General features: G+C 35.9%; 1 protein-coding gene across 1 annotated transcript; it reads left to right on the forward strand.

The window, feature by feature from the left end:
• The first annotated feature begins 4,036 nt into the window (after nucleotides 1-4,036).
• On the forward strand, nucleotides 4,037-7,743 carry LOC102312865 (zona pellucida-like domain-containing protein 1). The gene is made up of 10 exons (XM_005937894.2): nucleotides 4,037-4,063; nucleotides 4,569-4,684; nucleotides 4,782-5,008; nucleotides 5,107-5,291; nucleotides 5,416-5,488; nucleotides 5,568-5,665; nucleotides 5,744-5,824; nucleotides 5,936-6,107; nucleotides 6,216-6,318; nucleotides 7,087-7,743. Exons 1-10 carry the CDS (start codon nucleotides 4,050-4,052, stop codon nucleotides 7,164-7,166), a joined length of 1,149 nt encoding a protein of 382 aa, XP_005937956.1. The 5' UTR covers nucleotides 4,037-4,049; the 3' UTR covers nucleotides 7,167-7,743.
• Nucleotides 7,744-13,946: the final 6,203 nt, after the last annotated feature.

A 13,946-nucleotide genomic window follows, 5' to 3' on the forward strand; every position in this document is an offset into this window, starting at 1 on the left:
CAAACTACATTCTGATTTGTTGGTGTTCCAACCGACCAGACACAGTGGTGGGTAAGAAGGAGAGGAAGACCACAATTGTGATAAATTCCCAGCTGATAGCAATGTGAAGATGTTTTCTTTTTCAGACATTCTGTTGTAGATTTGGTCTGTGATTCAATTTCATTCAAGCTTTAGCTGTCGGACACATGGTCTCACCTTTGACTCTAGAATAATTTTCATTTGTTTTGAAAGTTTTTCATTTATGAATAATGTCTCTCACTGTAAAATTACCTTATAACTCTTCCTATACTGATGGAAAGCAACAGTTATCAACTAAGATCATTGCTGATGTCTTTCCTCATTGACATTGAGTCAACACACAACTGAATGCTTTAGTCCAAAGAAGTGCCAAAACACCTGCTTTTATAGAGGTGGTCGTACTTGCACATGCTCAATTAATCAAGTACATGTGATTCGCAGCATCTAGCTGCTACTTATTGTCTTAATTCGACTCTCTTAATGGAAGCAGAAAGAGTGTCCTTGTAGTTTTCCACTCACTGCTTCTGCATTTTGATTTATTTTCTGTTAAAAAAATAATGACAGTATAATATGGCATTTTGAATGTTAATCTGAGGTTGTATTTAACTAATTAACTAATGATAAAGACCAGGTGCTCTAAATGCTAATATTACATTTTGTTTTTCTTCTGGAAGAAGTTTATTTTTGTTTGTTTTTTAACATTGTAGTATGCTGTGGTACGATTAGTAAGTACGATTAGTAAGTAAATATCAGAAAGTGAAAGAATGTTACTCTTTGCAGTCTGTGAAGTACAGACTGAACCAGAAAGCATTCGCTTAACCACGCCTCTATGTGCTATTGCTAAATAAGTATTAAGGACATAGCTGGAGGCTTCCTCTAAAGTACACAACCTGAACCAACACCCAAAATTTATGTGAGAACAGACACTGAGATCAGGGTGTAGTTCTTAAAAATGCACAAGTGGGTCACAGATAATCAAGCTTTATAAAAAATAATGGTAAAAAAAATCCTGGGGTTGGTTTACCAGTACAGTATGAGGTAGTGCTGTGCTCTGATATGACCTTTTAAACAAAAAAAGGACACCTCCTGTGTTACAAAAATGTTATGATACTGCTCAGGTGTTGCATATATTCATGGCTTTGCAATAAAGCAGGGAGTAACTGCAGTCAGTAGGTGTGGTACTAAACGATTCAATGCTTTTAGATTAATTTTACCCTATAAAGTTACAATTATAAAGAAAATATAGAAACTGTGAAACTGTCATTAAAAATAGAAGTAATCAATTTATTTGCATTTTGAAAATCATGTAAATCATGTCAAATCAGACACATAATAAAATATATTAAAAAAATTTCATTTCTATATTTATACAATATAACCTCGAGGATGTATGTCATTGACTGTTTAGGGCACAGCCTGCAACAAGCTACACAAAATTTATGCCTGTAACAAAGTGTATCCGTATGCTTGCATCAGTATCACAAGCATGGGATATAGAAGCTATACAAAAATAAGGTAATGTTACATATATATTTTACTTATATTTTCTATAACATAATTCAAGGTATGCACTGTTAGGGACAGTATACAATTCTTTGGGACAAGGTTAACAACTTCACACATAACACTGACAAAAAGAAAAATGATTATATTTCAGTGATCTGCATAGACATATTTTTAATTCAAAGTCCATGTGTTAAAAAGACATTCTAAGTAATTATAAGCATTACATTTAATTTATTAATTAATTAATTTATTTTTTACCATAAATCTGAATGTTAAATAACAATTAGTGTGGACCCAGTGGACAAAAATACCTTGCTTGTTCCATTAAAGCAAAAACAAGCATGAAAATCATGACAAATGTAGCGTTTTGTATTAGAGGAAATGGAAATGTGTTACAGCCCAAGTTGAAGTATAAATGCATTCTTATATAAAGTAAACACATTTTACAACAATTTAAATGTGATTATTGCAACCAAAGCCTGTGTGAACTTCATCACTGGGATCAACTTTATCAAGACCAGCTCATTTAAATTGGTTTTATTTGCCTTAAAATGCAATTGTGTGACACCGGTAAACCCAGTTTTACCATCTGATAGTGGCTGACCCATTTAAGAAGACAATATGAAATGAAAGTAAATCAACTTTGACTTAGATTTTTAGAAATCTGTCAAGTTCCCAACAGCTAACACATAGTTTAAGCTGAAAGGTAAAGTGTGGACCAACAAGCGGACCATCAGTGAACATCCCAGGCTCTGATTGACCAGGTAATACTAGTAAATGTATGTACTACCCTGTCATATATGGATCCTACTGATCTGACCTGACTCACTACTCCTAAAATACTGTTCAGAATTTAATCTAACATACAATCAGTGATCACCTAAAGGGTCTTCATCCAAACTGCGCTTAAAGTCTGATGATCTGCATACTTGCACTGCTACTGATGCGTCCATGATAAGCTAGGTGTAGAATCTATGCGTCACACCTAAACGCACTATATGTGTCTTTGTTTGTTTTTCCCATAAAGCATGTATCCTCAGGTTACTAATTGCCAGGGATCCCTTGGCTGTGCTTCCGAAAATATTGTTTGCTCATTTTCAGTGTGTTCCTTTGTTGTATTTTTTTTTTTTTTAGTTTTTAGAGAATCAGATACAGATTAAGATTTGTTTCATAATCAAGTATCACAGCAATCATACTTTTATTACTGAAACTGAGCCCGTTTTACAGAAACAACTTGAGTGTCACAGACTTACAGACAATCGCACTCTTTTAGAACAACCTATTTTTGAGGACAGTTCCTATTGCAAATCTGCCACAGGCCTGAACCAGGTTAATAGTTTTTCCCAAGGGGTCCAGGTTTTCACCTAGCAATGCCTTGAGTAACACTGATGGTGTTGCTTGCAGACAAATGCTTTTTTTTTTTTTACAACAAAGAAGAGATTATAACCGGCATTTGACATTAGATCCCTGTAAAGTAATCTTTCTCAGGTTGTCCCTTCATGTTGTATTATGGTGGTGTTCTTTGGGGACTCGGGAGTCCCTTTCGTGTCTTGATGCTTCACAAAAGACCTTGGTTTTCCTCTGAGATAGGTGTGTCTTTAAGTTAGAGACTGTACACAACAGTGCTGAACGTTCTATTTTCAGTTTAGCGCCTGAGGCCAAAACAAAAAACGACCCATTACAAAACTCTGACGACAGTTACTTCTGTTTTTATCACATTATAAGATCTCCACGAACTTGTGATCAAATCACTGATCGTGGCTTTTCAGACACCTTTGAAAACAGAATGTTATTTGTTTGTATATGTTTCCTAGGAAACACGTACTCCGCTTATACCCAAGACAGCAATTAAGTGTTTTTCAAATCCATAAATGTATTAATTTAAAATAGATCATATATGTTACGTTATGTTAAACAGCACAGTTTAATGAGTCTTTATACAACATGTTGACACTCCTACCAAATCCTATAGTGCAGTTTGTTTTTTGGCTATGAAACTAAATATGATGTTTCACTTCAGATTAAAAAAAAGATGAAATTAATAAAATAACCAAATTAATATAACAAGAACACAAGGTGATACCATAGGTGATACTATAATTCCTTGGCATAAATGTCAACATTTTAATAAAGAAAGTGTATCGGATGATTTTAATTAATAGACTAACTTTATTATGTGGAACTTAAATTAAAGGGCAACATAATATGCAATAGTGCCACTGCTAATGAAGTAAAAGTCTGGCATTATTGTGCCTGAAGATGCAGTATTCCATTTGTTATTGTTGTCAAAATAAGCCAGAGCTCAATGTTCAATTCTACACAATCCTAAAAATACTTTGATGATATTTTCTTCAAGATCAAAATGTATTTTAAAAGAAGAAACCAAAATGATTTGAAAAAAAGAAGATATTCATGTTCAAGGCTCAGTGTTCAGGTTACACTATTGTCTTCCATCACCCGCCCCTGTGGGGACAACGGTATAAATAGGATCTGGAATCTGGAAGCTGAGAGGAAGAAGACCCCAGATGAAGGCTTATCGGTGAGTCTCACAATTAAAAAAAAAAAAAAAAATCTATTTATGAAAATTATTCAAATTAATGTGTCTGCATCAGGAAAAATATTTTTATGTATTAGCAGAGAAAAATATTAATTGTAAAAGTTAAACCTGAGAAATATTGAGTGTATTGTGAGTATTTTGAGATGTTTTTGTACTGAGACAGCATGATGAATGTGTCTATGCAGAATACAATTACTTTTTTAATCATCTCAACTATGAATGTGCTATCAATTTGATGTTAATGAACTTGACTGAAAATTTATTCTGTTTTTCCTCTCAAGTGGCTGCTTACTGTGTGTTGTACAATAGCCTTAAGAAACTAATACCTCTGTAAGCTTTGCCCTGGAGGGAGGTTACCCCGTTGTTTTTGACACAGAAAAGAAATCTGTCCATTTTTGAAGAGTTTTTTTTTTTCTTCCCAAAAACACTTTTTGTTAAAAGAAAATGGTGAATGCCTTATTCTCATTGTTTTGGTGTTTTCTCACAGGTCCACACTGAGAACAATGAAGCTGCTCCTTCTTCTATTCCAGCTTGGCCTAATTTTGAGGGCTGATGCTCAGACACCAGATGCTTGTGCTTTAAGTCCTACAAACAGAGCTCCAGGTTTGTATCATCATTTTCTGCAGCATGTTCTCCAGTTTAAAAAAACTCTTAAACTTCCAGTAATTTGTTCTAAATATTTTTATTTTTCCTCTCCTAGAGAACTCTGACATATCCGTGACCTGCGGCACTGAGAATATGGACTTGAGCATCTACCTTTGCCCGATATACAATGCTTTTTACAACGAGTCCCTGATGGTCCTCAATAATCAGATCACCAATTCTAGATGTTATGGGACAGCTGACTTCATTGCCGTCCCACCAAGATTAAGATTCAGCTTTCCCATAAATACAACCTCTCTATCTTTCTGCAATAATAATTTTGAGGTAACCTATGCAATAGCTTTTTGCTGCAGATTTATAATACATTTTTAAAATATATTTATTGTACGCTGTCAAGCTAAAAACGACTTCTCTGTCAACAGATAACCACTCAAGTTGGGACTGGGCAGTTTTCTGACTTTTCAAATGTCCAGTTCGTCAACATCTCTGGCACTGTTACTTCTATAGACCCCGCTGCGGGCACGATCACCTACAGGCCCCAGATCCTGTATAAGTTCTCCTGCAAATACCCCATGCAATATCTGCTCAACAACACAAACTTGGCTGTGTGAGTATGTAATGCCACATGCAAAAGATATGTGCACAAATGTATCTGTTATATTAAAAGCATAAAAAATAATAATAAAAAGAAATAAAAGCATAATATGATTGTCTTTTTTTATCAACTACAGATCTGGTGTGACTCTGGCCATAAAAGACAACAATGGCACCTTTCTCAGCACACTGAGTATACAACTCTACAGAGTAAGACCCTTTAAAACTTTTGGAAGATTACCAAAAAACTTTTCAAACTCAGTTACTCAGTTACTTTTCTGTGGAACAGGATCAACAGTACCAACAGATCTTAACCATCCCAGAAACAGGACTTGACTTGAAGACGAAGATTTATGTTTCAGTGAAAGCCACCAATCTAACAAAGAAGTAAGCTTTAACTATTTACATTAGACTGGCTGCGTTAACAGAAAAGACCCATAAAAAAATCTCTGTCTGTCCCCAAAGGTTCAATGTGCTGCTGGACAGATGCTTTGCAACAACAAGTCCATATCCCACACAAAGCACCTCTTATGATCTGTTTGTGGGGTGAGTTATACAAATGTAACCACAATTCATCTAATCATTGACATACACTGAAACTCATTTCAAGCGAGCCCCTGAAACCTTCTCAAGTGCATGTATTTTGTTTCACTTTAGGTGTACACGGGATGCACAGACTGTGGTGGAACAAAACGGAGTGTCACATACTGCGACCTTCAACTTTGAGGCCTTCAGATTTGTGGAGCACAAAAATCGGACAGTTTCCGCTTTCTACCTGCACTGTGTCACCAGACTCTGTGAGACATCCACATGTAGCTCATTGCTGCCTGTGAGTGGAAGTGACTTGTTTTTACCAGACATCTTGAAAGAATTCATTTTTTTTGTATTACTAAGATAAATAAAATGTATTTTGTTTGTCTTTGTTTATTTTCGATAGAACTGTGGCACCCCCCGAATTAGGAGAAAGAGAGAGGTGGAGACCGTGTCGAGCAATGCTACAATCACCTCTCCCATCATAGTCGTGGGCAACCAGAAAACTGGTATGTGTTTAGAACAAATTGCAATAAAATATGTATTCTTGTGTTATTACCCTTTTATGCCGCTTAATAAAGATTATTTTTCACCTGATCAAATCTGCCAATACAGCTAGTGGATGAAAACAGAGAATTACATTAAATTACAATTAATAAATTAATATTTTTGCGCAATGTAAAAAAAAAATTGTGCTGTCAGCATTAATCTCATTAAAATGACGTTAACGCGGCAAATCTCCGTTAGCGAGTTAGCCCCGTGTCCGCGCTAACTCGCTAACGGAGATTTGCCGTGTTAATGCGGTTATGGCGTTAACGTCATTTTAACGAGATTAACGCTGACACAATTTTTTAAAAAATTATCAAAACTTAGTCTTTGATGGTAGATTTTGGTTACCCTGTCGAGTCTGAGCCAAGTTATTTCTCCTCTGTTTTCAGGTTTTATGCTAAGCTGCCTGCATAGCCTGAATGCACCTAGCATCAGTTTATGAGATTTCTAGTGTGTTTTCAGTTTTCTAGTGTGACTTTTTTCAGAAAAGCAACTAAGCAATTCTTTTTCAACAGCACAATAAGCTTGAAATCTATCCATTTCTGACCATGACTTTTGATTCACTTTTACAGGAGAAGATCAAAATTCTGACATATGACATTTCTCTGTTAGTGTGTACAAATTTATTCTGAAAGGGTTACTTATTCTGTCTGTAATAAGCAATGCTGACTCATTAGATATACAATGTTTTAATACCTTAATGCTTTTCTCTTTTCCTGTTCACAAAGGTGTGAATAATGGGGGCAGCTACAATGGGCCTCTGGTGGCTGTCATCATGTGTTTCGCCATATTTTCAGCACTGCCCTGACCGTTTACACTGGGATGTACATCGGGCGCAGAAAGAGAAAGTTCTAATATCTTCTGACTCAGAGTGGAGTCCTTTTACCGATCTCCCAAACTGCTAGTGCAGTATTTCATCATCTACAATGCATGGTCATTATACAGTAGATAATAAAACAGGTCATGGGGAACAATAGTAAGGAACAGTGCATGGTCTTTTTCATATTTCTATGTAGCTTTTCCATTTCACAAACATATTACATGGTGGTCGGTGGTTATCTAAGCATGCAACTTCAGTATAAATCATATAGTTTGTTAATGGGGAGATAAGGGCTCAGAATAATTTAAAATAACTGTGTATGGCAAATAAATGATTTGAACCAGGTTGTCAAGAGTCTTATTGATAAGGAATGATGGCACCTTGAAATCAATGACAATGAACTTTTAAATGATTTTTGAGTTGAGAATGGTGAAAAAAGTAGCTGCTCATGCTACATTGTTTGTTTTTTTCTTCTTTTTGCTGCCTGTTATTGCATAACAGACAGCAGAGGGAGCTAATATGTTGATGTTAAATAATAAATACTTGTTGACATTTATCAAGTTGCATATTTGTGTCGTCCTTATAGATCTAAACATCTTTCTATATCCCTGACTATTGTTATTATTATTATTATCTCCCAAATCGCTTCATTCACAATTTTAAGTGTGGATGAAGGATACTGAGTATGTTTCTGAGAGAGTCATTTAAAACGGCGTATATTCACAGACCAGCAACAGCAGATATTTTGATGCCTCAGAACAGCAGATACAAGTCTTGTGCACAAAATAAAAATAAAAGTAGAGACTTACTCCACCATTCATTTTGTTTTAACAGTCTTTTTGGGTTTCTGTCAACTCCAGAAACAAGTATATGGCATTGTAGCTGCTAAATGTTTGTTTATCAGGTAACTGTTGGCTTTGTGCAGCAAGCATAATGAGAGTTCTCTAGTTTAAAAACATTCTCAATCTTCCACCGACTTGATTGAAATCTTTTATTTTTCCTCTCCCAGAGAACTCAGATGTATCTGTGACCTGCGGGCCTGAGCACATAAACCTGAGCATCTACCTTTGCCCGATGTACAATGCTTTTTACAACGAGTCCTGGGTGGTCCTCAATAATCAGACAAATAATCCTAAATGTTATGGGACTGCTGACTTCACTGTTGACCCAACAAGATTAAGATTCAGCTTTCCAATAAATCAAATTCTCTCTCTTTCTGCGGTAATAATATTGAGGTAACCTATATAATAGCTTTTACTTCAGTTTTAATTTTTTAACAAATTTATTGAAAGCTGTCATGCTAAAACATATTTCTCCATCAACAGATAAGCAGTCATATTAGGAGTGGACAGTTTTCAGACTTCTCATATGTCTAGTACGTCACCGTCTTTGGCACTGTTACTTCTATAGACCGCGTTGCGGGCATGATCACCTACAGGCCCCAGATCCGGTACAATTTCTCCTGCACATACCGGATGAAATATCTGTTCAACAACACCAAACTGAGTGTGTGAGTATGCCATGTGACGCACAGAGTAATACCTGCAAACTTAATCTGTCATACTCTAAAATAATATGTTTATTTGGTTGAATGCAGATCTGGTGGGACTTCAAGTATAAAATCCAACGATGGTAGATTATTCAACATGCTGAGTATGCAGCTCTACAAAGTAATCTTTAAAATCTTTTAGAATTAACTAGAATATTTAAAAAAAATACTTTTAAAACTTCATTTTCTCCATTAATTTTCCCTGGAACAGGACAAACAGTACCAAGAGATCTTAACTATCCCAGAAACAGGACTTGAAGTGAAGACAAAGATTTATGTTGAAGTGAAAGCCATCAATCTAAAAGACAGGCAAGTTTTAAAATTTACATTAATAACTTTTTTTTTTAATTGTCTTTTTTTTTTTAAAAACTGTTTGTTCTCAAAGGTTCAATGTGCTGCTGGAATGATGCTTTGCAACAACAAGCCCAAATCCAATGCAAAGCGGCCATTATGGCCTGTTTGTGTGGTGAGTGAGATAAATGTAATATGTACCCATTTACACACTGACACATTTCAAGCTTTCTCAAGTACATGTTTATTATTTTACTAGGTATACACGGGATGTGCAAACTATGGTGGAGATCAATGGGGTGTCGCAAAAGGCGCTTTTCTCCTTTGAAGCCTTCAGATTGGTGGACAATGAGTATGAGACAGTTTCCACTTTCTATTTGCACTGTGCCACCAGACTCTGTGAGGTGTCTAAACGTCGCTCGTTACTGTCTGTAAGTTCACTTCATAGATTTTGATCTTTAAAATATTATGTCTTTAACTTTTGCTCAGTTCTGTGAACATTTCCATTACCTGTTTGAAGATGGTTTTGCAGTTTTTCATGTTTTTGACAGAAATTTGGATCTTCTGAGAGACTGTGCAAGAGAAAGGTCAACAAATACGTGTCAGAGAGCACAATAGTACCTTCACTTGCCATCCACGTGAGAAGCCAGAGGAGGAAAGCCGTGACGCTTGTGTTGAGTAGGTATGCTTTCGTACTCGGCAGTAAATAACAGCACAAACATAAAAGGAAACAAAGTGGAAGATAGACAGTATTATATTTTCTTGCTTGTTTGGTACTTATATATGCATTTACAATATTTTGGGGGTAAATTAACCCTCTGAAGGCTCAGTGGTGAGCATTCAGATTCATTCATTCAAGATTCACATTATGAATCCATTCCAAACAGTCAGAATTAAATTAAAAAATTGTCATTTTTTAGACCCATTAGGCTGCTGTATGTTTTCTTATCACATCCTTTTAATTCTAACGAATTCTAACAAATTTACACGATAACAGCAAGAATTCAAAGCTTTATAGCCACTCTGTTTCAAAACAGGCCAAAACCTCTGAATACACATTTTTGCTTCACTTCATAATTGTTCTGTTTTCTTAGTAATGCATTTTTTTAAAATGTATTTTTAGTTGTATAATTTTATAAATGCAAGAAAAACATTGTTAACACATTTATAATAGATTGTGTGCCTTGTATTGTTAGGCTCAAGCATGTTTTGAGGCTAATTTTCTTTCTCTTTTTTTGCAGTTTTGTTTTTGGCTCTTTTGATTTTAGATAGTGTTAGAGAGTCACTGATGATGACTCAGTCCCAAGAGGATTCACTCCACGTTTATTTTTCTTTTAAAAGCAAAATTAGCTTTAAAACGAACCAGTTAATTAACATTACTTGTGTCTTTCCTTTAGATTTTTCTGTAGATCTGCCAGCTGACTCAGTCTTTGATGGTAAGAATCTGTGTTGAATGTGATGTGTGAAGTTGTACAACTCATAAAATGGTCATGTAGGTTTAATTGAAATGGATGAATTCATTGTTGAGGACTTTTAGATCACGACAAACATCAAACTGAGCACAGAGCAGAAGATATTTTCTGAACCGTTATGAGCTTGTTCCATGGAAAGTGCTCTGATTGGACAATTTGATGCACTTCATTTAATTAACCAGAAATTTCTAACACAAATTTAGAAAAAATATAACCACTAAATCACTCTGGTCCAGTGTATTGAAACCAAAAAGAAAGGGAAAGGTCCAATTGCACAAGTTTATTTTAATATGTCATAAAATTGTACAAATTTTTTGTTACAATAGTACAAAAATCCAGGCATTCGTTTATAATGTTAAATGTTACATGTATGTTTATTCACATGTGAAAAAGTTATGTTTGAATACTATTAGACCCTTAACCCTACAGTGAGGGCTTTGTTTGCTCTGCTCTGCCCTGTCGGAGGCACTTTGCTGCTATTGTTTGGTCCACTTGGCGTCTTAAATGGAAGCGTTTAGTGTAAATCAGTACCATGCTGTTCTGAATCGTGACCTTTTCCTCAAATAAAACAAAGCTCATCTGATGGGAGTGGTTACCTCTAATGGTGACAATACCTCCATTCGTAGTGCACATATCAAATGATGGGAAATGCATGCGATGTCCTTTGTTACTGAATACCAATGCAATTTCACATCTATGGGAGGAATACGTTTTGAAAGAAAAGTGTTAAATTGCTTGCAAAGAATTATACCTAAGAATCAGTGTCACTGTGTATTAAAGCTGTATGACTAAACATCTTTTAAAAAGTCTTTTAAGCTTTATATTAGTGTCTTTTATTTGTTGCCGGCTTGTGTTTGCACATGTTCATATCTGCACCGTATATACATGTGTATCTGTATTTACGTGTATGTACAGTCTCTATTTACACATGTATCACCTTAGTTCAGTAACATTTTTTATGTGTTTTGTGGTAATAGCTCATTAGTTTAGCTGACCAAATCAGCTTCTTTAGACTCTGACCTCCTGCATCTGGAGCATTCGAGAAAATATCTAACTGCAAATCATCTTCAGCCAGTTTGCTTCACAGCTAAACTTGTAACGGTGATACATCATTACTTCCTGAATGTACCAGATGCTGGCCAATCAGCTTCTCCACCTTAACCAATCATAGGCGTATACTACAAAGCTAGTTGGACTTCTTTGCACTAGATCAACCTAAAACTACAGTGTTAGGTATCATCACAGTGGCATTGTCTCTTTGTTAACCTGAGCTTTCGGCTTCAGGGTCCGTGCGCATCCACATATTGTTTGATTCTTCCTCTGCATAAAATACAACAGTTGAAATAGAGCTCTAATGCAGGGTGTATAGGTGCATCCTTTATGTTTTAAACAGTGAAGCATAAACGAAATAAGACATAAAACCATGACAGGAAGTAGAAGACATGCTAACAAGTACTCAGTTTTTTTTTTAGGTTTTAAAGGTTTTTAGGTTTTGGTGTAGGAAAAGTTGGTTTGATATCCGATATCCTGACATTTTGATGTGAATATGATCAAAAGAAGCTCCACATACAAGTTCTCAGAAACACTGTTAAACTCCAATCACATTTGATATCACAAAATATAGTTGGGCTTGAAAAACTGTTTATTAGTTTATTTATTTGGCACAGCTTTAAAGACAACTCTCTCCTTATGTCTTGTCCTCAATTTGCATGTATGGTGAGAGGGATTTACAGGAACTGAAGATGTATGAACTGAGAAAAGAGGCGAGAGAAGTCTAGAAGTCATGCCTACATAGTCTTAGTTACTCTTTACCACCTCGGGCGCAGCCTTTTCTCTGAAAATTCACTCTTCGAACTGTATGTACCTGTAATGTTTTGCTTTGACAAAAGCCAACAAACCCCCCATGGGCCTCTTTCCCTTTAAATATGCAACATTTTTCAGTATAAAAATGCAAGTCCTGATGTTTTTTGTGTTTTTCCTCATACAGATTCTCCATCGTTGAAGCGCAAAAGGATCCCTGTAATGCTTGTAACTGTGTGCAGTGTCATCATAACTGTTTTGCTGTCCATTTGAAAAACAGTCATTCCATTATGTCCCCCAGTCATGAAGGAATATTGATTAAAAATATGTAATGCTGAATAAAAGAAATGTCAGTTTGGTCAGCCATTATTTAGGCTCAATATTTACTGCAGTTTGAAGATAATAGTTCATATTTTATGCGTTGAAAAAAAATATTTAGTGCAACTTTTTTAGCAGTTGGATTACATTGAATTCAATGTTAAATGTTCCATATTATAAACTGGGGTTGGAAAATAAGGAATATTATTTTAACTTTCTTGCTGTTAACAAAATGACAAAACAACAACAACAAAGGTTTACCTGCTGATGTGCATACTGCTCTGTACGCGTCTGTCCTGTATGTAGGTTTAGAATATTAACCCGTTTCAACATTTGCAGGTAATTTGTCAGAAACATCAAGAGAAGTTAAAGTTTATTGACGGTGGATCCAAAACAAAAGTTAATCTATGAACAAGTTAACCTGACATTTATTCAGCATGACAAAATGTAACTTTGTTGCCAAACCACTCAACTTGAGCTGAGCCTCTGAAATACTCCTTTCCATGTCCTTCCTGGTCACTTTAAATGAATATCTTGACATCATCCCAGCCTCCTGTCTTTTTTATCAGTGCCACCGTCTCCAGATCATACATCATATCTGTCCTTCTGTCACAAATCACTGCTGACGCTCATCTCCACCCACTCACCCAGTTCTGCTCCTTCACTGTTACACCTGCTTCTGTCGCGTTCCCGGGTCTGTTGACCCAGCGTTTTGAGTTTTAGTTTATTTGGATGTTATGTTTAAGTTCTTTAGGGTAGCTAAGTTCATTTGTTTATTAGTTTCTCTTTGTGTTTTCTACCCCTGTATTTAAGTTTCCCTCTCCCTGTTTCATGCTGCGTGTCTTATGTTGTCAAGTTTATATTGTCTTGTCCGCATCTCATGTTTCCTCTTTTATTTTGAAGGTCTGTGTCCTATGTCAGTGTAGTCAGCTTTGCTTCCTTTGTCTTGTTATGTCTAGTTATGACTAGTGTCAGCTGTTTCCCCATGTGTTTCCACTTCCCCTAATCACCCTTGTGTGTATTTAGTCTGTGTTTCTGTTCATTCTTTGTCAGGTTGTCTGTTGTTCACGCCTTGGTCTCCATGCCATGTTTCATGTCTAGATTTTTCATGTTGTTTGTTTAGTTCTCCCAGTTTAGGTTAATCTTAGTTTTATTTCAGTTTGCCTTGCCCTTTGTTTGTACCTTTTTTACCATCCTCATTAAACAGCTCGCTTTTTGTTAATTCAAGTTTTGTTCCACGTTCTATTTTGTCTGCATTTTGGGTCCTCTGCGTCACTCCATACAGTCTGCCTCTGCCAGACCATGACAGCTTCCCTCTTATCGATGCGTATACCCTCT

Source organism: Haplochromis burtoni, unplaced genomic scaffold (genome assembly GCF_018398535.1).
Source record: "Haplochromis burtoni strain Fernald_Lab_line unplaced genomic scaffold, NCSU_Asbu1 Contig_216, whole genome shotgun sequence".
Lineage (NCBI taxonomy): Eukaryota > Metazoa > Chordata > Actinopteri > Cichliformes > Cichlidae > Haplochromis > Haplochromis burtoni.